This window comes from Oncorhynchus tshawytscha, linkage group LG09 (genome assembly GCF_018296145.1).
Source record: "Oncorhynchus tshawytscha isolate Ot180627B linkage group LG09, Otsh_v2.0, whole genome shotgun sequence".
NCBI lineage: Eukaryota > Metazoa > Chordata > Actinopteri > Salmoniformes > Salmonidae > Oncorhynchus > Oncorhynchus tshawytscha.
In genome coordinates this window covers 19,084,479-19,109,140 of record NC_056437.1, presented here as the reverse complement: position 1 = coordinate 19,109,140, position 24,662 = coordinate 19,084,479, and the positions used below count along the sequence as shown (strand labels likewise).

At 43.3% G+C, this 24,662-nt stretch overlaps 1 protein-coding gene across 4 annotated transcripts in view; it reads left to right on the top strand.

Annotated features, from left to right (window-relative positions):
• Positions 1–24,662, top strand: part of LOC112257514 (ankycorbin) — a 94,542-nt gene that overhangs the window by 66,593 nt on the left and 3,287 nt on the right. For 3 of the 4 annotated variants that reach the window (XM_024431140.2, XM_024431139.2, XM_024431138.2), the window contains 13 exons: positions 2,894–2,958; positions 6,297–6,354; positions 7,326–7,396; positions 17,980–18,086; positions 18,305–18,492; positions 18,897–18,925; positions 19,416–19,502; positions 19,937–20,026; positions 20,321–20,476; positions 20,820–20,921; positions 21,130–22,662; positions 23,316–23,480; positions 24,557–24,622. In XM_024431140.2, the coding sequence (XP_024286908.1) occupies positions 2,894–2,958; positions 6,297–6,354; positions 7,326–7,396; positions 17,980–18,086; positions 18,305–18,492; positions 18,897–18,925; positions 19,416–19,502; positions 19,937–20,026; positions 20,321–20,476; positions 20,820–20,921; positions 21,130–22,662; positions 23,316–23,480; positions 24,557–24,622 (2,717 nt within the window). The remainder of the gene's footprint in view (positions 1–2,893; positions 2,959–6,296; positions 6,355–7,325; positions 7,397–17,979; positions 18,087–18,304; positions 18,493–18,896; positions 18,926–19,415; positions 19,503–19,936; positions 20,027–20,320; positions 20,477–20,819; positions 20,922–21,129; positions 22,663–23,315; positions 23,481–24,556; positions 24,623–24,662) is intronic. The other variant, XM_024431142.2, reaches the window with a different exon arrangement.

Here is a 24,662-nt window from a genome sequence, read left to right as displayed (position 1 = left end):
GTTACAGATATGACTGCTAGTGGTTACAGATATGACTGCTAGTGGTTACAGATATGACTGCTAGTGGTTGCAGACATGACTGCCAGTGATTACACATATGACTGCTGGTGGTTACAAATATGACTGCTAGTGGTTACACATATGACCGCTAGTGGTTACACATATGACTGCTAGTGGTTACAGACATGATTACTAGTGGTTACAGATATGACTGTTAGTGGTTACAGATATGACTGCTAGTGGTTACAGATAAGACTGCTAGTGGTTACAGATGACTGTTAGTGGTTACAGATATGACTGCTAGTGGTTACACATATGACTGCTAGTGGTTATAGATCTGACTGCTAGTGGTTACAGATCTGACTGCTTGTGGTTACAGATATGGCTTCCTGGGGTTATAGATATGACTGCTAGTGGTTACAGATATGACTGCTTGTGGTTACAGATATGGCTTCCTGGGGTTATAGATATGACTGCTAGTGGTTACAGATATGACTGCTAGTGGATATAGATCTGAATGCAAGGGGTTACAGATGACTGCTAGTGGTTACAGATATGACTGCTAGTGGTTACAGATATGACTGCTAGTGGTTGCAGACATGACTGCCAGTGGTTACACATATGACTGCTGGTGGTTACAAATATGACTGCTAGTGGTTACACATATGACTGCTAGTGGTTACACACATGACTGCTAGTGGTTGCAGACATGACTGCTAGTGGTTACAGATATGACTGCTGGTGGTTACATATTTAACTGCTATTGGTTACAGGTATGACTGCTAGTGGTTACAGATATGACTGCTAATGGTTATAGATATGACTGCTAGTGGTTAGAGGCTAGTGGTTACAGATATGACTGCTAGTGGTTACAGATATGGTTACAGATATGGTTACATATGACTGATATGGTTACATATTTAACTGCTAGTGGTTACAGATATGACTGCTAGTGGTTACAGACATGACTGATAGTGGTTGCAGATATTTATTTGATTTCATTTTACCTTTATTTAACTAGGCAAGTCAGTTAAACAAATTATTATTTAACTGCTATTGGTAACAGATTTGACTGCTAGTGGTTACAGACATGACTGATAGTGGTTACAGACATGACTGATAGTGGTTGCAGACATGATTGCTAGTGGTTACATATATTACTGCTAGTGGTTACAGATATGACTGCTAGTGGTTACAGATATGACTGCTAGTGGTTACAGACATGACTGCTAGTGGTTATAGACATGACTGCTAGTGGTTATAGACATGACTGCTAGTGATTACAGATATGTAATCGCACTCCACACCTGGATTTAACCTGCCTAAATGACTACGGACGTGAGTCCATGAATAGCTTTGAAAGGATTGTCAGGGCTGACATCAACACCGTTATCCCAGAAACCCTAGAACCACCCCAATTTGCATGCCGCCCTAACAGATCTACAGATGATGCAATCTCTATTGCGCTCCACACTGCTCTTTCTCACCTGGACAAAAGGAACACCCATGTGAGAATGCTGTTCATTGACTACAGCTCAGCGTTCAACACCATGGTGCCCACGAAGCTCATCACTAAGCTAAGGACTCTGGGACTGAACACCTCCCTCTGAAACTGGATCCTGGACTTCCTGACGGGCCACCCTCAGGTGGTAAGAGTAGACAACATGTCTGCCACGCTGATCCTCAACACTGGGGCCCCTCAGGGGTGTATACTTAGTCCCCTCCTGTATTCCCTGTTCACCCACGACTGCATGGCCGAACACGACTCCAACGGCATCATTAAGTTTACTGATGACACAGCAATGGTAGGCCTGATTTGATTTGATTTGATCACCGACAACGATGAGACGGCCTATAGGGAGGAGGTCAGAGAACTATCAGTGTGGTGCCAGGACAAAAACCTCTCCCTCAATGTGAGCAAGACAAAGGAGCTGATCATGGACTACAGGAAAAGGCGGGCCGAACAGGCCCCCATTAACATTGACGGGGCTGTAGTGGACCGGGTCGAGAGTTTCAAGTTCCTTGGTGTCCACATCACCAACGAACTATCATGGTCCAAACATACCAAGACAGTCGTGAAGAGGGCATGACAAAACATTTCCCCCCTCAGGAGACTGAAAATATTTGGCATGGGCCCCCAGATCCTCAAAAGTTTCTACAGCTACACCATCGAAAGCATCCTGACCAGTTGCATTACTGCCTGGTTATGCAACTGCTCGGCATCTGGCCGTAAGGCGCTACAGAAAGTAGTGCGAACGGCCCAGTACATCACTGGGGCCAATCTTCCTGCCATCCAGGACCTATATAATAGGAAGTGTCAGAGGAAAGCCCATGAAATTGTCAGACTCCAGTCACCCAACTTATAGACGTTTTTTTCTGCTACCGCACGGCAAGCAGTACCGGAGCATGAAGTCTAGGACCAAAAGGCTCCTCAACAAGTTCTAACCCCAAACCATTAGACTGTTGAAAAATTCATAAAAATTGCCACTGGACAATTTACCTTGACCCTCCCCTCCTCTTGTACACTTCTGCTACTCGCTGTTTGTTTGTTACCTATGCATGGGCACTTCGCCCCTACCTACATGTACAGATTACCTCAACTAGCCTGTACCCCCGCACACTGACTCGGTACCAGTGCCCCTGTATATAGCCTCATTATTGTTATTCTTATTGTGTTTACTTTTTATCATTGCTTTTTATTTTAGCCTACTTGGTATATTTTTTCTTCTTCTTGACCTGCACTGTTGGTTTAAGGGCTTGTAAGTAAGCATTTCATGTTAAAGTCTACACTTGTTGTATTCGGCGCATGTGACAAATAAAGTTTGATTTGATTTGTACTTGGGAGTTGAATGCAACGAAAATATGTCTTACCTGGATGTCTTTTTCTCCTCAGGTTTTAGTGCTTTACACCTCGCTGCCAAAAACAACCATCAGGAGTGTGCCAAAAAGCTTATACAGGTAAGATGGAGCTACTGAATGAATGAAACTGCAAACATAAATGGTGACTGATAACTCACTCACTGACTGTATCGGATGAAGCCATTGATTTGTTCTTGGGTAGTTCATTATCACCCTTATTGATGGGTGATTTCTATGCCGGAGAGCTAAAACAGTTGTGCTTGTTGTTGAATCACAATTTAAAAATGCACTCTGACCAATGTGAAGATGAGTTCACTGACTGACTGTAACACAACATGTGATGGGAGGCATGTGATATCTGTCTGTGTTCTGCCTGGTGATCCTCCTGTCTGTCCTAATGTATCTGCTGATCTAATACGTGAACCCCTCTCTATCTTCCACACAACCCTGATATGACCTCAGTTTAGCCATACATAAAATAACACTATAAAAGGCTTCTGCAGGAGCAATATTTATAGCTTGTGGAAAATAGTACAGTACAATACAGTACAGTGGACAGCTGGTTCAAGTCCTATTGTAGTTCAGGTATTTTTGTGTAGTTCAGATATTAAGAACACATTATCTGTGCATGAACTGTTGTTAGTTAGTATTATTCAGCATGTCATAACTGTGGTACAGTGAGGGTGAAAAGTATTTGATCCCCTGCTGATTTTGTACGTTTGCCCACTGACAAAGAAATGATCCGTCTATAATTTTAATGATAGGTTTATTTGAAAAGTGACAGACAAAATAACAAAAAAAAGAATCCAGAAAAAACGCATGTCAAAAATGTTATTAATTGATTTGCATTTTAATGAAGGAAATAAGTATTTGATCCCTCTGCAAAACATGACTTAGTACTTGGTGGAAAAACGCTTTTTGGCAATCACAGAGGTCAGACGTTTCTTGTAGTTGGCCACCAGGTTTGCACACATCTCAAGAGGGATTTTGTCCCACTCCTCTTTTCAGATCTTCTCCAAGTCATTAAGGTTTCGAGGCTGACGTTTGGAAACTCAAACCTTCAGCTCCCTCCACAGATTTTCTATGGGATTAAGGTCTAGAGACTGGCTAGGCCACTCCAGGACCTTAATGTGCTTCTTCTTGAGCCACTCCTTTGTTACCTTGGCTGTGTGGTTTGGGTCATTGTCATGCTGGAATACCCATCCTCGACCCATTTTCAATGCCCTGGCTGAGGGAAGGAGGTTCTCACCCGAGATTTGGCGGTACATGGCCCCGTCCATCGTCCCTTTGATGCGGTGAAGTTGTCCTGTCCCCTTGGCAGAAAAACACCCCCAAAACATAATGTTTCCACCTCCATGTTTGACGGTGGGGATGGTGTTCTTGGGGTCATAGGTAGCATTCCTCCTCCTCCAAACACAGCGAGTTGATGCCAAAGCGCTACATTTTGGTGTCATCTGACCACAACACTTTCACCCAGTTGTCCGCTGAATCATTCAGATGTTCATTGGCAAACTTCAGACGGGCATGTATATGTGCTTTCTTGAGCAGGGGGACCTTGCGGACGATGCAGGATTTCAGTCCTTCACGGCTGTTACGAATCTCTTTTGGCCCGACAGTCTAGGGGAGATGGTAACGAGACCCGTAACATAACTCATGCAAATTATAATAGTGAAAAAGTAAAAGTGAGAACGAAATAACCACGACAACTGAAATCCACCGTCAAACTCAGGGTTTATTGGAAAACACACGGTAATCGGGGGAGCAGGAAAAGGGGCTGAGCTGGACCCAAGGAAAGAAACAATAAGTATTCAAAAACACCCCTAAGCTAGACTAGCCTATTTCAACAACAGCTAACTAACTAACCAAAAATACAGTGGGTGGTCCGCCCAGTTCTAACTAGGGTATTTAACAAAGTTTACCTACGGGTAGTGTATGCCCATGGGTGACCTGTCTTGGTTCCCCCTTTTCCCACCAGCAAACAAACACAAACACCATAACCAAAAACAATACTCACAGGTGAGGACAAAGTTATATGGAGGTGCTCAAACAAAAGAGAGGTCAATACACAAAGAGAGTGAAACAGAGAGATCTACAGACATGGCATTACAGAGAGATTGAGCTCCAGAGCAAACAACTGACAGGGTTTTTAAACCAAGGGAAAGGAACTGTGATTGGGTAGGAAACAGGAGGAGATGTGTCTTCTGATTGATGATTGATTGGTGACTGATTGGGGAGTGATGATTTTCACCTGTGAGGGGAGAAGGAGAGAAAAGAAACACACACACACACACACACACACAGGATACACACACAGGATACTTGTATCCGTAACAACTGCGTAGTGTGTTACCAATTGTTTTCTTGGTGACTATGGTCCCAGCTGCCTTGAGATCATTGACAAGATCCTCCCGTGTAGTTCTGGGCTGATTCCTCACTGTTCTCATGATCATTGCAACTCCACAAGGTGAGATCTTGCATGGAGCCCCAGGCCGAGGGAGATTGACAGTTCTTTTGTGTTTCTTCCATTTGCGAATAATCACATCAACTGTTGTCACCTTCTCACCAAGCTGTGATGGTCTTGTAGCCCATTCCAGCCTTGTGTAGGTCTACAATCTTGTCCCTGACATCCTTGGAGAGCTCTTTGGTCTTGGCCATGGTGGAGAGTTTGGAATCTGATTGATTACTCTCTTCTGTGGACAGGTGTCTTTTATACAGGTAACAAACTGAGATTAGGAGCACTCCCTTTAAGAGTGTGTTCCTAATCTCAGCTCGTTACCTGTATAAAAGACACCTGGGAGCCAGAAATATTTCTGATTGAGTCAAATACTTATTTCCCTCATGAAAATGCAAATCAATTTATAACATTTTTGACATGCGTTTTTCTGGATTTCTTTGTTGTTATTCTGTCTCTCACTGTTCAAATAAACCTACCATTAAAATTATAGACTGATCATTTCTTTGTCAGTGGGCAAACGTACAAAATCAGCAGGGGATCAAATACTTTTTTCCCTCACTGTACATGAAATTCAAAGCTTTGGTGTAGCAATTATGTACTAAAGCTATTTTTGTGATTGATATGTAGCCTATTTTCAGTGGGTTAATTTTATGTCTATCTATGCTGAGATTGAGTCCATTTTCTGATCAGTTGGGAAGCTGAAGTCAGATGTAATACATATCCTTCCCTCTCTGGTCATACCTGTCAAATGAATGGCCAGCTAAGCCATTGCCCATACAGATCGACTTGACACACTGTCGGAAATCTGATGCAAGGGCACTATCATTAACTCCAAATTAAAATGCATCTCAAAAACATCTGACATACTCTTAGCAAACACAGTTCATTAAGGCTCAGTCACATTTTTCAGATCAACCATCACAGTGATAAAGAAATAATATGGTCATATAGATGTTGACCTAAACCTGTGTTTTCCCACCAGAGTAAATGTGTGTTGGATACTCTGGACTGCTCAGGGAAGACAGCCCTTCACCACGCAGGTAAGACTTGGTTAGAAATAACTTAATGAGTGTTATACCTATGATTAAGGGCTCTATAATGCCTACATAAAGGTATGAAAAGTTATGGCTGGGAAATTGTAATTTAGCCATTAATTAAAGATTCAACCTGAAATTAGATTAATTTGTATTACTTAAATTGACATCCATCAAACTAGGAGGATAATACGTCTCAATGATTCTTCTTCTTAGGCGCAAAGCAGCAGATAGCGTATCTACTAAGCACCTGATCCCCATTCCCCTCTTTCTGTCGCGGTTCTCCAGCTGCTACTATGACAGTACCAATCTATCTCACCATCCATCCATTGCACCCTGCTGTACCTCAGCTAAAAGGCCTGCTGATGATTACCGAAGATTAGCTGCAGCTCTAACACCAGACTACCCATTATGTGTCTCCGTACAGTAGATGACAGGAATGTTTCTAAGCCTGGAGTGAACCATACATGTACTGTACTCTTGAATGGCTCAAAGAAGAACATATTTCGCTGTACACTCACTGTGACACTAGTCAATGAATAGGCCACTTAGTTAGACAGATATTAGATACAGGAGTGCTGTTCCAGTTGTTAGTGTTTGTGAAATTGGAGGCATACTGGAGAGTTTCCTACCATTTTAGAGAGCTTTCAGCCAGCAGGGTGCTTTTATCTTTGGATGAAAGACCTGGATCAAAGAGAACTGTATAAAGGACCATATCAATTACACAGGAGACTCTATTGCCAGGTTCTGCCTAATTATCTCCAGGGTCCCAACTTCCAGCTATGAACAACTGTAGGATAATTCCACCATGTTGGACACAGTGGAGTTCTATTCAGGCAATGAACAGCTAGATAAGTAGTCATGCCTGGCTCCTGTGGGAGATCAAAAACATGTGGTTTTGTATTAGTGCCATATATAACTCCATGGTAGACAAGGCATTTTAGGTGTTCAAATTATTATTTTATTTTCTCCCTCAGCTGCCAGTGGAAACATTGTGATTGTCCAAACCTTATGTGAGCGCAAGTGTCCAGTGAACGTCAGAGACATGGTATGTATGCCATTCAATCAGATACAGTCCAGTTCCCTCATTCAGTTCAAGTTATTGTTTGTATAGGGCTTCTTTGAAGGTCTTCAACTCAAACTAAAGAAATAGGGAAAATACTTCCACATAAATGCAGCATGCAGTAGTCCTATTGTTCTGGTTCTGCTGTGCCTTAAACATGGCAAACAAACTAACATCCTCTGACTGACTGACTGACTGTGTGGGGGTGTGCATGTGAGTGTGTGTTTCTTTGGTTGATGTCATGTTATTGTGGTGTTAACTGTGTGTGTGATGTGGGTTTGCTGTGTGTGAGAGGCATGCATTGCGTATTTGTGTTGAGGTAGCTGGGCTGCGCCCCCGACTAAAAAAAATCTTGGTTGACCGAGAGTCACCCTGTCTCTTGACCAATCCATTGGTTGAAATGTTTAAACTTATGTGTCCATATATAGACAGACACACCCTATGTGCTTGAATAAAATTGCCTACATATGCTTGTATGATGCTTTAAGCACAAATAATTAAGACACACAAATGACTCAAAGAGCCCAATGGTCACACTGTTTAAAGAAATTACAGCGAATTACTGTGTGACTGGCGCACGTTGTCTCGCTCTCCTCCCTAGTGCAGCGAAAAGGCACCACAGCACAGCAAGTGTATTGCGCTGTCCATGCTAAAGCTGCAACATCATTTCAGCCATTTAGTTTCTTATTTGTTTCTGACTGAAAAGTTCTGTTTCCGAAATGTTTAGGAAAAACATTCCCTATTCCCTCAACCCTTGCTCTCTTTACGTGAAACATGTTAACCATCGCATGCATGTGACCAATAGGGCCTATCAGTAAATGGATTATTACAAACTCTCAAAAACAGTAACACGTGACAGCAAAATGGATGCGGAGCATGTGAAAAAGAAACTTGAAATTGGCAAATGTTTACTGGTTGCTCAGGAGGGAAAGTGGAAGTCAGATCTGTGGAAGACATTTGACTTAGTTGTGGAAACTGGAAATCAAGAAAAAAGAGGGTATAGGAGCAGGCCTTGCGTGAGTATTATGTGTGCCAAACCCTGTTAGAGAGCCTTCTGCATGTACTCCTCCATGGCCTCTGTCTCAGCCACTGAGAGAGGGTAGACGCGGCTGTGCAGCGTCGACGAGCCTTTTAGAAAGTCGATGGCACAGTCCCAGAGGCGATGAGGAGGGAGACAGGTGGCTTGAATCTTGGAGAAAACCTCCTGAAGATCCTGGTAAACCTCCGGGATGTCGGGCTGGAGGGCAACCACAGGATTCTCAACCGCAGAACAAGGGAAAACAGGTCTTCTGGCATCCGGGTGACCAGTTGGTTATTTCCGTCCTCAACCAAGAGATGGTGGGATCATGACGAAGGAGCCACGGGAGGCCGAGCAGGACTTTGTGCATTGGTGCGGTGATGATGAGGAAGGGAAGGCTCTCCTTGTGCATGGATCCCATGGTGAAGGTGAGAGGTGCTGTGACGTGGGTGATGATGCCGGATCCCACTGGTTGATTATCCAGAGCAAGGACCGGAATAGGAGACGAGAGTGGGTACGAGGAGAGTTTCATGAAGGAGACGTGGGCCTGGTCGATGAAGTTCCCTGCTGCACCGGAATCCACTAGAACGGTAGACACAACACATGTGGGACACCCAACCAGTGAAATGGGAACCAGGAGCGGTCTTTCGGAAAATGATGATCGCGGAGTACTTATGCCTTTCCTGGGAGTCGGATGATCAGATGACCGCCCCTCTGCTCTTATGGATCCCGGGCTGGGACGCACCGAACATCGCTGGAGTTGGTGCCCCTCCTTATCACTATATGTGCAGAGCCCCAGCTGTCTCCCATTCGATGCAGCTCTGCTGCAGGGAGGTGTGTGGACCCTATCTTCATGGATTCAGGCTCTTTCTCTGGATGGCCAAAGGAAGGAGGTGAGTGGTGAGGTGGGCACTGGCGCTCCCAAAGAAGGTTATCTAGACGGATGGCCATCGCGATGACTGCATCCAAGGATGTCCTCCCGACACGCAAACTCCATCTGGACCTCTTTGCGTAGTCCTCTCCGGAATAGATTTTACAATCTCGGTTGACCAACAGCCTATCGACCAAACAATCGACCAGCCGACTAAATGGGGTCAGCCCTAGTAGCAGCGAACTTGTGGTCTCCATTGGGGCGAGGTTACATGTCTGTGGTTTTTTTCAGCTCTGTGTTGTTTTTCCTCCTCTTTGGCATGTGTGAGGCCACATCCATGCTGTTCAAGATGTCTCCCTCCCTCTCGCCAGCTTCAATGACCAACTCTCCCAGCACACATTTATTGACATCTAAAAATGCCCATGCTTTTTTCCCAATTACATTAATTGCAGCACAGGGGTCATATAAAGAGCTGTGAGGACTTTTATGTTTTTATTTTTTACAGTTATTCTGATCCAGTAATCTACAATGGAGATACATGTTTAAGAATGTATAACGTATTATGAACTGGGTGGTTTGAGCCCTGAATGCTGATTGGTTGACAGCCAGGGTATATTCAGACCATATACCACAGGTACGACAAAATATTTATTTTAACTTAACTGCTCTAATTAAGTTGGTAACCAGTTTATAATGGCAATTACGCATCTCGGGGGTTTGTGATATATGGCCAATATCCTCTTACAGCTACCCCCCTACTATTTTCAATTTCCGCCTGAAGACATACCCAAATCTAACTGCCTGTAGCTCAGGCTCATAACCAAGGATATGCATATTCTTGGTTTCATTTGAAAGAACAAACTCTGAAGTTTGTGTAAATGTGAATTGAATGTAGGAGAATATAACACAATAGATCTGGTTTAGATAATACAATGAAAAAGCATATGTTTCTTATTTTAATTGTTGTATCTATAAAATGAACAAGACAAAACAAACATTCAGATAGGATGATGGGGACAATTTCAGTGAAAATCATAAGAGGGCAACAGTACCTGTGCAAAGTTTCAGAATGTCTAGATATACAGATGTACACACAATTTTAGAAGAAATTGATCGGGAAAGTGAGACAGAGATTGTTGGATGACGATTAATTTAGCTAGCATAGCTTTGATTCCCAAATGGAGGAATATTTTTTTAATGGAGAGGACATCGTTTTGGACTGGTAAATTCTATTAATAATATAAAATATTATTTGTGATTTAAAAAAAAAAATTAGTCGCAATATATAAAAATTTAATGAAATGTGTAAAGTACACGTTGGCTGTACATTGTGGGTGGGGGTATGTTTGTGTGTACATCTGTATATCTAGACTTAGATTTAGCTTTCCCTGACTTAGTCGCCATACTGATTGATATATAAACAGCTGAAGATGCGCTTTACCAAAATAGTGCTGTGCGTAACATGCGTGGCTTCTTCCAGTATGAATCTTCAATGGCGAATGACCCTCTTTACGCCGGAGTTTACTACATGGGTTGGTCTTCCAACACATAACCATTACATATTGCCGTTTACCTCAGCTTATTGGCTATTGACCAAGCTAGATTTCAAGACGATCAGTGGTCATTGGGTTAAAATACAGTCAATCAACGAAACAGCGGTCATATCATTGGTGCACAATGATGTCATTACTTGTTGTCTGCAAATCGGTTTCTTTCAGTCAATACGTCCCGCGAAATGACCCATCATGTTTGGTTGTGTTACAAACATCCAGTTGATTGCAATGAAACCAAACATGACTGGATAAAGTCACGTTTAGTGTGTTAATTTACAGCGACTGTGTCATCGAAAATTGAATGAGACGGAATTCACAACACAAGCGGTTCACAAAATATTTCGTGTTAGGCTATAAAAATGGAATTTATCAAACAAAAGACCATTCATTGTGTAACAATGAGCATTGGGATTGCAAACAGAGGAAGATCGTCAAAGGTAAACATTTATTTTATTGCAATTTGTGATTTTGTTGCGCCTGTGCTGGTTGAAATCGTTTTTTTTATGGGGCTCTGTCCTCAGATAATCGCATCGTATTCTTTCGCAGTAAATCCTTTTTTAAATCTGACAACGCAGTTGGATTAGCAAGATTCTAGGCTTTCGAAACGTGAGATACTTGTATTTTCATGAATGTTTAATATGACTATTTATGTAGTGATCACTGTATGTTGTCGAATTTAATCCCGCTAACGGGTTCGGTGCGCAGAGAGGATATTCTATGGCTACGGGCTGTGTCCAGGCACTCCGCGTTGCGTCATGCATAAGAACAGCCTCAGCCTTGTTATATTGGCCATATACCACACCCCCTCGGGCCTTATTGCTTAAATAACCAATACAGCACATTCAGAACCTCTGATTCAACTCTGCCATAGAGAATCTTACTCTTCCTTTAGTGAGGGTTCGTGTTACATACAATCCTCAATACTTGATTGTTTTAAACGTTTCTCAAATCCTGCATTACCAAGTTTATAACACCTGGAGAAAATTATACACACAACAAGATGGGAATTAGAAAACTATTTTTGTTAACAAAGGAATCCATTTGGCGCAATCAAAGATGTTAGCTTTTGTTGCAGAAGTATAAGAATAAGCACTTGTGTGCTGTAATGTAGATGAAAAAACCCTCTCCAATCAATCTGTGGGTTCTTATCTAATCCTCCCTGGTTCTAAAATAGCAATGAACACTGTTATTCTCCAAGGAACTAACTGGGCTCTGGAGGGTCCTGAAAGGGAGTCACACACCAGTCAGAGCATTTAAGTCCATTGTTTTCTTGCCCCACTCAAAGCTGGACACGTCTTCATTACTGTGAGCTTGTTATCATGTCTGAATCCTCTAGATGGTAAACACACAAGATGACTGTGTTGTGTCTCTGTCAGAGAGCTATTGCTGCAATCAAAATTGTCTCTCTCAGAAACAATCAAGTGTAATGGTGTAGTGCTCCACACTGTGATCTATCCATCAGATATAAATGGGCTTTGGTGCCATCTGAACAGAGATACTTTAGCTGTGTGGGCAGAGCCTGCTGTTCAGACAGAGAAACAGTCGGGGCGGGAGATAGGGAGCAGTAGGTATCCTTGTTGAGAGGTTTTGTAACTTTACAGAGTATGACCACACTAGAAGGTGATGGAGACGGTCGTCAGCAAGGTCAGGTCAAAGAATGTAATTTGGCTGCATTTCACATTCAGTGGGATGAGCTGTAGCTTATGTACTGTGGACATGCACACACACACACACATATTTGTTTTACTACCCTTGTGGGGACCAAACAATTTATTCCCATTCAAAATCCTACTTTCCCTAAACCCTAACCATAATGGGTTACTTCGGGATTTTGACAATTAAGCCCTTTATCTACTTCCCCATAGTCTGATGAACTATTGAATGCCATTTGTAAGTCTCTGCATCCAGTATGAAGGAAGTTAGAGGTAGTTTCGCGGGCCAAAGCAAACTAATGTTAGCGCAATGACTGGCAGTTTTTTACCATAGACTTATAGACTTCCAGTCATCGTGCTAATGCTAGTTAGAAACTTCCTTCAAACTGCACGCAGATACATACAAATGGTATCCACTGGGTAAGTAGATAACGGGCTTAATTGACTAATTATCCCTTTAACCTGAACATTAACCCCTAAACCTAACCATAGTTCTAACCCTAATTATAACCCAAACCCTAAACTCTGAGCCTAAAATAGCCTTTTTCCGTGTGGGGACCAGCAAAATGTCCCCACAAAATGTCCTTGTCAGACATAGAGTTCTTAAACATTCACGGTCATGGAGGAGTGGATGTTTATAGTGTGGTTGTCTGTAAACCATGTTCATGTCAACATACAACACACAGAGACAGAAGTATCTCAGTATTATACAGGATGGTGATGAGGTGTAGTCACTCATGCCTTGCCTTTCACTTGCAAGTGGGACACATACATACATACAGTGTCTTCGGAAAGTATTCAGACCCCTTGACTTTTTCCACATTTTGTTACGTTACAGCCTTATTCTAAAATTGATTCAATTGTTTTTTCCCCCCCTCAATCTACACACAATACCCCATAACAAACACAGATTTTTAGAAATGTTTGATAATTTATTAAAATAGAAAAACAGAAATATTACATTTACATAAGTATTCAGACCCTTTACTCAGCACTTTGTTGAAGCACCTTTGGTAACGATTACAGCCTTGAGTCTTCTTCAGTATGACGCTACAAGCTTAGCACACCTGTATTTGGGGAGTTTCTCCCATTCTTCTCTGCAGGTCCTCTCAAGCTCTGTCAGGTTGGATGGGGAGTGTTGCTGCACATCTATTTTCAGGTCTCTTCAGAGATGTTCAATCTAGTCCATGTCCAGGCTCTGGCTGGGCCACTCACAGACACTCAGAGACTTGTCCCGAAGCCACCCCTGTGTTGTCTTGGCTGTGTGCTAAGGGTCGTTGTCCTGTTGAAAAGTGAACCTTCTCCACAGTCTGAGGTCCTGAGTGCTCTGGAGAAGGTTTTCATCAAGGATCTCTCTGTACTGTGCTCCATTCATCTTTCACTCGATCCTGACTAGTATCCCAGTCCCTGCTGCTGAAAAACACCCTCACAACATGATGCTGCCACCAACATTCTTCACCGTAGGGATGGTGCCTGGTTTTCTCCAGATCTGGCGCTTGGCTTTCTGGCCAAATAGTTCAATATTTTTTTCATCAGACCAGAGAATCTTGTTTCTCATGGTCTGAGTGTCTTTAGGTGCCTTTTGGCAAACTCCAAGCGGGCTGTCACATGCCTGACCACTACCACAAAGGCCTGATAGGTGGAGTGCTGCAGAAATGGTTGTCCTTCTGGAAGGTTTTCCCATCTCCGCAGAGGAAGATGGGAAACCATCGGGTGACCATCGGGTTCTTGGTCACCTTCCTGACCAAAGCCTTTCTCTCCCAACTGCTCAGTCTGGCCGGGCAGCCAGCTCTAGGAAGAGTCTTGGTGGTTCCAAACTTCTTCCATTTAAGAATGATGAGGCCACTGTATTCTTGGGGACCTTCAATGCTGCAGAAATGTTTTGGTACCCTTCCCCAGATCTGTGCCTCGAAACAGTTTTTGCTTTGTCATTATGGGGGGCTATTGTGTGTAAAATGGCTGAGAATTATATATATTTTTTAATCCATTTTAGAAAAAGGCTGTAACGTAACATAATGTGGAAAAAGTAAATGGGTCTGAATGCTTTCCAAAGGCACTGTAATTAATGTAACATTGTGGCTTTGCTAGGACCCTGTACCCACTCCTTCATGATTAACCCTCTCCATCTCTCTGTGTCAGGCCAGACATCCTTAGCCACAGCTCTCTGTGTCAGGCCAGACAGCCTTAGCCACAGCTCTCTGTGTCAGGCCAGATATCCTTAGCCACAGCTCTCTGTGGTGCACTGTGCTGAGTGCTGAGATTTACACATGGCTTAAATGTCAGATTGTTACATAGGCTTCCTGGGCCCTGGCAGACAGCTTCTGCTCCGCTGGCCTCAATCACAGATGCCATCCTGTGGCTTTATTTAGGCATGAGGATCAGACCACCTATTTCTCATCCCCCCAGACTGCGAGAGTATGAAAACATTCACGCTCTGCGGCTGCCAGAGCTTTGTTTTTTTGTCATATAAATCCTTAGAAACCCGCATAATAGCTGTGCCCTTTGTGATATATGTTAGTAGTGTACCATTAAGCAAGTCTGACACATTTCCAGTGGACTTTCCTATCCCCATTTAGATTCCCCAGGAGTGTCAAATGTCATATTTGTCACACCTGCACACAATGGCTAGTAATGTTTCTTCTTTCCTACCAAGGTTGATTTTGTCCTCTCTCACCTACAGACATAAAAACACTTATTAAAACTGTACAGTGTGGTCTGAAAAGATTCCCATGTTATTTACCAAAGGTCATTCCAGTGAATAAGAATAAGGTATGAGGTGGAAACTGTGGTCTGAACGTAGTAGGCAACTTCTCCTTTTGATGACTGCTTATGTTGCGTCGATATGAGTCAGAAACATTTATTCTAGTGTTCAAATTGACTACAAGGTGTACATAAGAAAGTTTTGGTCATAAATTCAGTATCGTCCAAAACTGAGATTTGCAAGATAATTAAGTTTTAAAAAATGTATGTCAAAATGAATGGTACCGTAGCAGTTTTCCTTAGGTTGGTTTTTATTTAAATCCTACACAAATTCCCACAGATTGCAACACCCAACTAATCATCAGTTTGGAGCACAGCTGCACGCCACCCGATCACAATGCCAATATATCCCTAAGGGGATAGTTACGGACCATTAGTAAATTACACAATATACATGGGACAACATTTTAAACTATCAATAGCTCCAAATTCCAATGACATAAAAACCACAAACAACTATAAATTGTAGGAATTCATATAAAAATAAGACAACAAAAAGGTGTGCAATATGAAATAATTGTCCAATTTATATTGTATCATTTATTGACATTCTCTAACTGACCCTACAGACAGGCTATCCAAAGTCAAACCAACTTTTGCCACGGTTGCACACTGACCGGCTGAACCTAATTGGTGAAAGAATTTGGCTAGCTTGCTAGCTAGTCTAGGCTACTTCCAGACAAGACCTGGTTAGACTGTTTCAAGTTATCTAGAAGGGTGAGTGACTGTAACTGTGTACTGTTTTGGTGGAGTGAAAGTACAAACACTTCTCACTTTCAAACAAACACACAAGATACCCACATCAAAGCACGCCTCCAAAACCCAAATCTTGTTCTCAGTCGCATTTCCTAATGAGGAGAATTGAAACCGATGCTAAATCAGAAAGTTCAGCCCCCCTTTAAGGAGCTCTGAAGGTTCCATTTTATACACCAAGAATCATCTGAGGTCTTTCTTGGTGTTTAAGAGCTGTCAGTGTTCTCACACCTGGCTGTCAGAAGCCTCACCACGTGGACATGGCTGGTTGTCAGCATATTTGACAAGTTATTATCCATGTATTTGTGCGTCTGCATCTTTCTCACTCATCATTATTCATAGTTCATTCAGGACTTTCCCTAGTCATGGCAGCATCCACAATCATGTAGGAGTGTTTAGAAACATATTCTATACTTATTTACAATAAAAGTGAATCCAAAATGACATAATACATTATTTACCATTCATTTCTATTGGGCACAAAATAGTCTGAAAAACAACCAAAACAAACAGCAAATGCATCCAACAAGTTTGTAGAGTCACAAGCTTGACGTTGTCATTGTGTGCTAGGAATTTGGGACCAAATCCTAAACTTTTGACTACTTCAATAGACATAAAAGAGAATTTGTCCCAATACGTTTGGTCCCCTAAAATGGGGGGACTAGGTACAAAAGTGCTGTAATTTCTAAACGGTTCACCCAATATGGATGAACATACCCTCAAATGAAAGCAGACCATCTGCATTTTAACTTCATAGTTCTTTTATCATTTCAAATCCAAAGTGCTGGAGTACAGAGCCAAAACAAAACAAAATGTGTCACTGTCTCCACTTTTGGAGCTCACTGTATCACCAGAGAAATCACTCAACCTACGGGTTGTGATGTGTGGTGTGTCTCTGGGGAAAGTACATTGGTGAAATTATTTTTCAATTGGCTCCTGGTTTTAATCTATGGTAGAAGTTATGAAGTTAATTTGAAGTTGAGTATGAAGTCTAGCGTCAGCCATTAGTATTTCACGTTTATGGTTGTCCTTTTAAGTGTTATTATGTCATTTTGAAACATTTTCCATCTACCAGTGAGACAGTAGATCCATATGATCCTGTTAAGTAACGAGTCAACGCCCAGTGCAGTGTGTAATGTTCCGTGAAGCGAAGACTGGGCCTGTAGATATTGCCTGACTCTGCTTTTGATGAGGTGTCAGTTTCCTGAACCTTGTTAATAAGGCAAGCCAAACCCTGGGAAAGAAAGGTAGAAATGAAAGGATAGATGAAAAATAAACACATGGCTGGCTGGCTGTGTTGTGTTGTGTGCATTATTTGATAGTGAGGACTGTCTGTGCGTCAGAGGAGAAGGGGCGGATGTTTGTGGAGGTGTAATGAGGGGTTTGTGTATGTGGGTGTGTGTGGCTGCCTGGTAGAGAGAGGGGGGGGGTAGAGTAGAGTTTTTATTTCTCTCTTTCTCTCTTTTTCCCTCTCGCTGAGCTGAATGGCCAACTCAGTGTGCCAAAAGGATACAATAAAAGGACTTGGCTGCTTTGCTTTCATGTGTTTCAGTGGAGGTTGGAGCTATAAAGTCATGCTTCTACTTTAGCAGGATGCTGAAGGATGTAGCCCAGCCTGTTATTGCTCATAGTGTTGTCTTTGGAATTGCATTGTGGTCATGGACTACATGACTGAAACAGCTTGTTTCTAGTATGGCATGCTTTCATTGCAGCAGACCAAACAATGTACTATCTTCTAGTGTACACCAGCTGAATGTACTGTAAAGCTTACATTCCAACCACTTCTTCTTCCTTTCACTTCCCGAGAAACAAGGTCATGGAGCCTTTTACAGTACATTATGTGAACTTCAGTATGTCAGTACAGTATACAAACTTCTGTTCCGTGTTACTATGATCAAGGCATCTGTACAAACTGTATGCAATATACTGGTAGTGAACTATGATGTGTGTGTGTCCTGCAGGATGGCCTCAGCCCCCTGCTGCTGTCCGCCAGACACGCCCATGCTGATGTTTGTAGCAGCCTCCTGGACTGGGGAGCTGACGTCAACGCGTGTGATAAGAACGGCAGGTAGGGAAGGAGTCATTTGTCAGATCTCACATGCATTCTACTTCATAACTTAATTTAATCATTACAGGGGCGTCTTCAAGCACATTACATCATAATACCCTGATGGTGGTGTGGTTGATGGTAATGATGGTGATGAGGATGATGATGATGATGAAGAATATGTTAATGATGAGTATTGTGATGATGATGATTATACTATTTCTGACTGTTTGATACAGGACAGCAGTGATGCTGGCCAGTGAGAGCAGCAGTATGTCTGTAGTGGAGGTTCTGGTCCAGAGAGGAGCTGTTCTTCAGGCTGTGGACTCTTTGGGTCATGACGTTCTGCACTACGCCAAGCTGTCTGGCAGCAGTGAGATCAGGGCCGTCCTCACTGCCGAGTTGCACAGTGCACACTCAGACAGCGGTGAGATAGGAACTGTCTTTAGTACTGATCGAGCTTACTATGAGGCAATTAACCAGACACTCTAGCAGACTCCTTCAGACTTAATTTCCCTTCAAATCCATTTGAGGTGACTGAAAGTTATGAAATTCAAGCTTTCGGATGCATGTAAATGGTTGTAACATGAAGCATTGTTCTATTGTTCACTCTGTAAAGTTATACAAAAAAAAGAGATGCTTTGACTAGAAGAACTTCAGGCTTTTCTTTCCTTTCCTCCATAATCGACCCAGATACATGACTGACCTCCTTGTGGTCAAGCTTTGAAATGTAACTTTTCAGTTGGCCTGTCATGCAGAATTTATCCAACACTGCCATCTTCAGGCTGTGTCTTGAATGTTGTTCTTCCCCTCTCTCCTCCCTATACACAGACACCCCAAAGTCCCCCAAATCTCCTCAGGTAAGTTAGGTCAGCTTGTGCAATCTTTCTATCTTCTTCCAAGCTTCACAACTGCATCCAGTTTTTCCTAATCATTGAACCTACACACATTTTTATTGATATCAACGTGATAAATTACACCTATTAGTCTAATCAGAACGAATAGTACACATTAGACAGTCAAACCAACCTCTTTCCACTGTAATGTCATCATTGACAACCTTATCTTGAATGAGAGGATAGCTTTGTTTAAACCTTATGTTTCTTTTACGTAATGACTCATTTTGAAATGCACCTCAAGCAGCATGTATGAGCACGAATATAACACCTTAGCTAAACAGATACATCTTCAGGGCCTTGTTACTCCTCGATAAGTACCTTCTCTTTGATCACAAATTCTCCAAATGTTTGATGATTCTTCTCTTTCACTAACTAACCTAACTAAAAACTGCTGGATCGTTCTTCTGTTTTTGTTCTTCTCTTTATTCCCACTCCTTCACTCACACCTCAGCATGATCAAGTGGCTAGGTTAGGTGGCGATCGAAGCACAACTCCCAAAAAACGAAAAGCACCTCCACCTCCCATTAGCCCTGTGCAGGTAAAGGCATGTCTCTGTCTGTCTGTCATCATGTTGGTCGGTCAGTCTGTCTGTCTGTCTGTTGGTCTGCCTGTGTGTTTTTGGTCTGTCTGTCTCCCTTCTGTCTGGTGTCTTCCTTTTTGGGTCCCTTTTGGGTCCCTTTTGAATGGTCCTCAGCCCTGCTTGTGTCAGGTACCATTTTACTCTTAATGAAGTTCTTAAACGTTATAATATGTGTTTACCTTGTCAGGTTCTGTTTGAATTCCCGTGTTTGTTTTTTTCGGAGCCTCACCCTGCTGCTTTTATTCAAGGACTCTTGAATTCAATGCTGCATTAGTGTTGTTTTTCTGTCTGTGTGAGTGTATTTATATGTATAGATAGTAATTACTGTGTCTATGGTGCAGAATGCAGGAGTAAACGATAAGAAATGTCATTCATGTTTCCAAACTTTCTAGATGTCTAGTCCCAACTCTCCTGCGTACATGACCCCAAATGAAACTCCAGTCTCCAGTAAAAGTTGTGGATTTAAAACATTTAATTATAAGGTACATGCACTTACAATCAAGAACATTTCTTATCAGTCATTAGGCCTCTCATTTGGTTGTTTTCCATCATGTTTTATTTTCTGTGTCACCAACTTTTGTTTATGTTGGTTTTGCTCTCTCTCTCGCTCGCTCTCTGCATATCTTTCTCGCTCGCTCTCTGCATATCTTTCTTGCTCGCTCTCCCTCCCTGAATAACTTGCTCGCTCGCTCTCCCTCCCTCCCTACATAACTTTCTTTCTCGCTCTCTATCTCCCTCTTCCCCTCCTCTTTCCCTCTCCTATCTCTTTCTGTCAGGAAGGGGAGTTGCATGGCATGTCTCAGAGGGAGGAGGTGGAGAAGCTACATGAGGAGAAGTGCATGCTGCTGGAGACCATTGAGAATCTGAAGCAGATTGTGGACCAGACTGTGACTATAAGCCAGACTGAGACGGAGCCGGGGCAGGAGCCCAAGGCAAGTTACATCTACAGTGCAGGCCTTTAATATCACTGGCCTGCGGTGCTTTGATCCCAGTCCACTAGCTTTCTCGGTCCCATTTCTCTCTCTCTGGAATCCATTTACACAGCACAGCAGCTCAAAAACCTACACTAATCTAGTCAGTTACAGTACAAGTTAACCACCCGCTGCACTACTTTACTTAACACAGTCTGAAATGTTGACTAATATTACTACATGTACCTCAGATATTACTAATGGAAGTGTGATGTAAGTTTCATGATATGTCCCAAACTCCTAACATAATATTCCCTGGTGGTCCAAACCATTGTATGTTAACTGTATAATTGTGTTGATACAGGCAGAGGACTGTGGGAAGGCAGACTCAGCTCTGGTAGTGGCCCTACATGCCAAGATTACAGCTCTGTCTCTGCAGAACCAGCAGTTAGCCCAAATACTCAAGGTAAGCCAGATACTCAATATAACTTGTCATTCCAGGGACGTAGATATCCCAGTATGGTGAAATATGGTGATATCCCTGTGTGGTGTTTACTGTAATTACACCTTCTACCTAAGAAAGATCCACTTAATAAGATCCTAAATAATCAACTAAATATTGTGTACTTATCTTTCCCCATCTCATATTTCCTTATATCTACATCTCCCTGTAGAAGCGTCCGTCACCCCAGGGAGGTGAGGTTAGCCGAGAGGACTCGTCCCGCCCCAACAGTATGAACTCTAATGCCTCCTACCACATCACCCACAAGTCCCCCAGCGAGTCCCTGCTCCAGCCCCAAGGGACGGAGGAGGAGGACATGTCTGAGGGGTCTGCCCTGGAGCTCAGTAGCTCCTCCGTGAGACAAGAGGAGGAAGAGAGTGGGGAGCGAGGGAAGGAGGGAGGCGAGGAGGAGATCCGACTGCTGAGGGAGACCCTAGGGAGAGTCCACTCCAAACTGCAGGAGACGCAGAAGGAGAACCTCACGCTCCATGCCAGGCTCAAACCTGAGCAGGGGGAGGTGACAGGGAGGGAGGGGGAGGTGCTGCTGGAGAGTCTAGCAGAGCTCCAGGCCAAGCTGACGGAGACACAGGAGAAACACCAGCAGGCCAGAGAGGAGGTGCTGGCCCTCATGGCACATATTGAAAGAGGAGATAGTGGAGGAAGTGAAACGACAGAGCAAGAGCTCCAGAGACTGAGAAGCTCTCTGGAGCAGGAAGTGAAAGAGCTGAGGTCCCAGCTGGCCCAGTCAGAGCAGCAGAGGGAGAGTGATGTAGGCCGGATCAGAGAGCAGGAGGCCAGGCTGAAGGCAGCAGACGACAGCGGTGATCGGGAGAAGAGCCTGCTGGTGGACCGGTACAAGGAGGCGCAGGAGGAGATCAGGATGCTGCAGGAGGCTCTGAGGGGGACGGTCCCCGTGGAGGCTGCAGCTACAGACTTTGAGGAGATGAAAGGCGAGCTGGGGAACGTGATCGATGGGCTGCAGCGCCGCCTGCTGGAACTATCCAAGTCCTACAGTGAGGCCAAGAGTGAACTGAGCTCCACCAGGAACCATCTGGAGGAGATCCGGGCTGTCAAGTCTAAGCCTGGCATCACTGTAGCCTCCCCAGACAAGGAGCAGGCCATGCTGAGAAGCAGAGTAGAGGAGCTGCAGGCATCGCTAGCCGACACACAGAGCAAGTACTCAGCCTCTCTGGAGGAGATTGCCCTCCTGAAGCAGGAGGCTGAGGCTCAGGAGTCAGTGGCGTTATCTGACCACACCCAGATGGTGTCCTCTCTAGGCAGCACCATCAAGGACTTGGAGGCCCAGGCAGATGCTCTAAGACAACAGCTGTCCCAGAGGACCTTGCAGGTGGACACCCTACAGAACAGACTGACCATGGAGAAGGACCACACACCGGATGACTCTATATCACGGCTGGAGCACGAGCAGATGAGAGAGGGCCTGGAGAAGGAGGAGGGCAACCTGACGCAGCTCCTCCAGGGGGCCCTGAGGAAGCAGGATGAGATGGCTCTGGAGGCGGCTGCAGCGTGGCAAGAACTGAGGGAGGGGAGGAGTGAGAGGGAGGCCCTGCAGGAGCTGGCCATCAGCAGGGAGAAGGAGAACCACACTCTGAGCACCAAGCTCAGAGAAGCCCAGGATGCAATCGTTCAGCTGAAGAAACTGGTGGAGGAACATGTCAGCTCAGAGAGAGAGAAGAATAAGAAGGTTTGTTATTTACTGCTTTCTGTTGGTAGAGTGCTTTATACAATGTTCAATGGTAATGAATAGCTAGCAAATTCCCTGGTTTGGCAAAGGAAACACTTAAAGGCCCAGTGCAGTCAAACATGTGAATTTCCTGTGTTGTATATATATTTCCACACTATGATTGGAATAATACTTTGAAATTATTAAAATTATGATTTTGCCCTTTTAGTGCAAGAGCTGTTTGAAAAGACCACCTGAAATTTCAGTCTATGTTGGTGGGATGGAGTTTTGGCCTGCCTGGTGACATCACCAGGTGTTAAATTAGTTAATAGACCAATAAGAAAGTTCCAAGACCCTATGCCAATAATAGACTGTTTTCCTGTCCCCACTCAGACAATTCTTGCTTGAGAAATTGCTCTTTGCTAATAAATTAATTTGTGTTTCTTTTTGAGCATTTTAATTGAAAGCATTCAGGTACTTTAACAGTAAGGTACTTAATTGCTACTCAGAAATGATTTCATATTGAGATAGAGAACCTCTGCATTGGACCTTTAAAGAGTTTAGAGAGGTATCCCTCTATTTTGCTTTCTTATGACATTTTGTTTCGTCTTTGGTTATGATAGAAAAGCAGTTTTGTCCAAGCATTTTTATTGATCCCCATGTTTGTGTCTCAGATTGATGACCTGTCGAGAGAGGTGGGGAAGTTAAAGGATGCCTTAAACAGCCTATCCCAGCTGTCTTACAGTGCAGGCTCAGCCAAGAGACAGCAGACCCTGCAGCAGCAGCAGCAGCTGGACAACCTACAGCAGCAAGTCAAGCAGCTGCAGTACCAGCTAGGGGTAAGTCATACTCATTCAAACTATATATAATATGGCTTATTCAACCAACAATCAGTGTACTGCATTCAACCTCACTCAGATAGCATCAGAGACAGAAGACAGGATATACCATTTCACACAAATTCCTAAGACTAAATACTTTCCTGGAACATCTGTCAGACAGTTGGAAGCTAACAGTTGGGTGAGTTACTGTGAATCTCTGTACTGTCATGATTAGCCAATACCTTTAGTTTTTTAGAGCCAAGACATCTAATGTCCTGATACAGGGCAGCCTCCTCTGGTCCAAGACATAATGAGTCACAGGCATGTGTGGATTGGGCGGCCAACCTGGATCATACTCCCACTGGCCAAAAACTGGTTGAATCAACGTTGTTTCCACATCATTTCAACAAAAACATATGTCATGACATTGAATCAACGTGGAAAACTGATTGGATTTGCAAAAAGTCATCAACATAAGGGAATTTCATCTTTTAACCTAAATCCAATTACATGGTGTTACATGTTTTGTTGATTTCACATTGAATTTACATTAGTTGACAACTCAACTAAATGTACATTTAAAATAGACGTTGAACTGATGTCTGTGCCCAGCGGGCTGTATCTCCCCATCTGTGGCTGGTTCTCACAGGCTGCAGTACACACAGCTTCTTAGTTATTGACCACCCTGTTTCTTTGGAAGTACTTAGATAGCTATGACTAAAGACAATGTAGATGCTGATCTAGAAAGTCTACTGAAGATTATGCATTTTTTCTATGTCACTGCTGGGGGTTTGCCTGAACATGCAGTCTTCATTTTTGATGGTTATCTTTCATAATTCTGAGCAATTTCAGCATGGTTTTATAGCTGATGGATATTTCACTAGCTAATTGGGTGGCAGGTAGCCTAGAGTGGTTAGGAGAGTTGGGCTAGTAATCTAAAGGTCGCTCGTTCGAGTCGGCTAGGCGATAAATCTGCCAATGTGCCCTTGAGCAAGGCACCTACCCCTAATCGCTCCTGTAAGGCACTCTGGATAAGAGCGTCTGCTATGTGTAAAAATAACACACTAACCTGTTTCTGCATCTCTTTACTATAGGAGTCAAAGAGGCAGCACCATGAGATAGTGTCCGTCTACAGGATGCATCTCCTATACGCCGTCCAGGTATGTTCTTATGCATACTGTGTACTCTGTATATGATCTC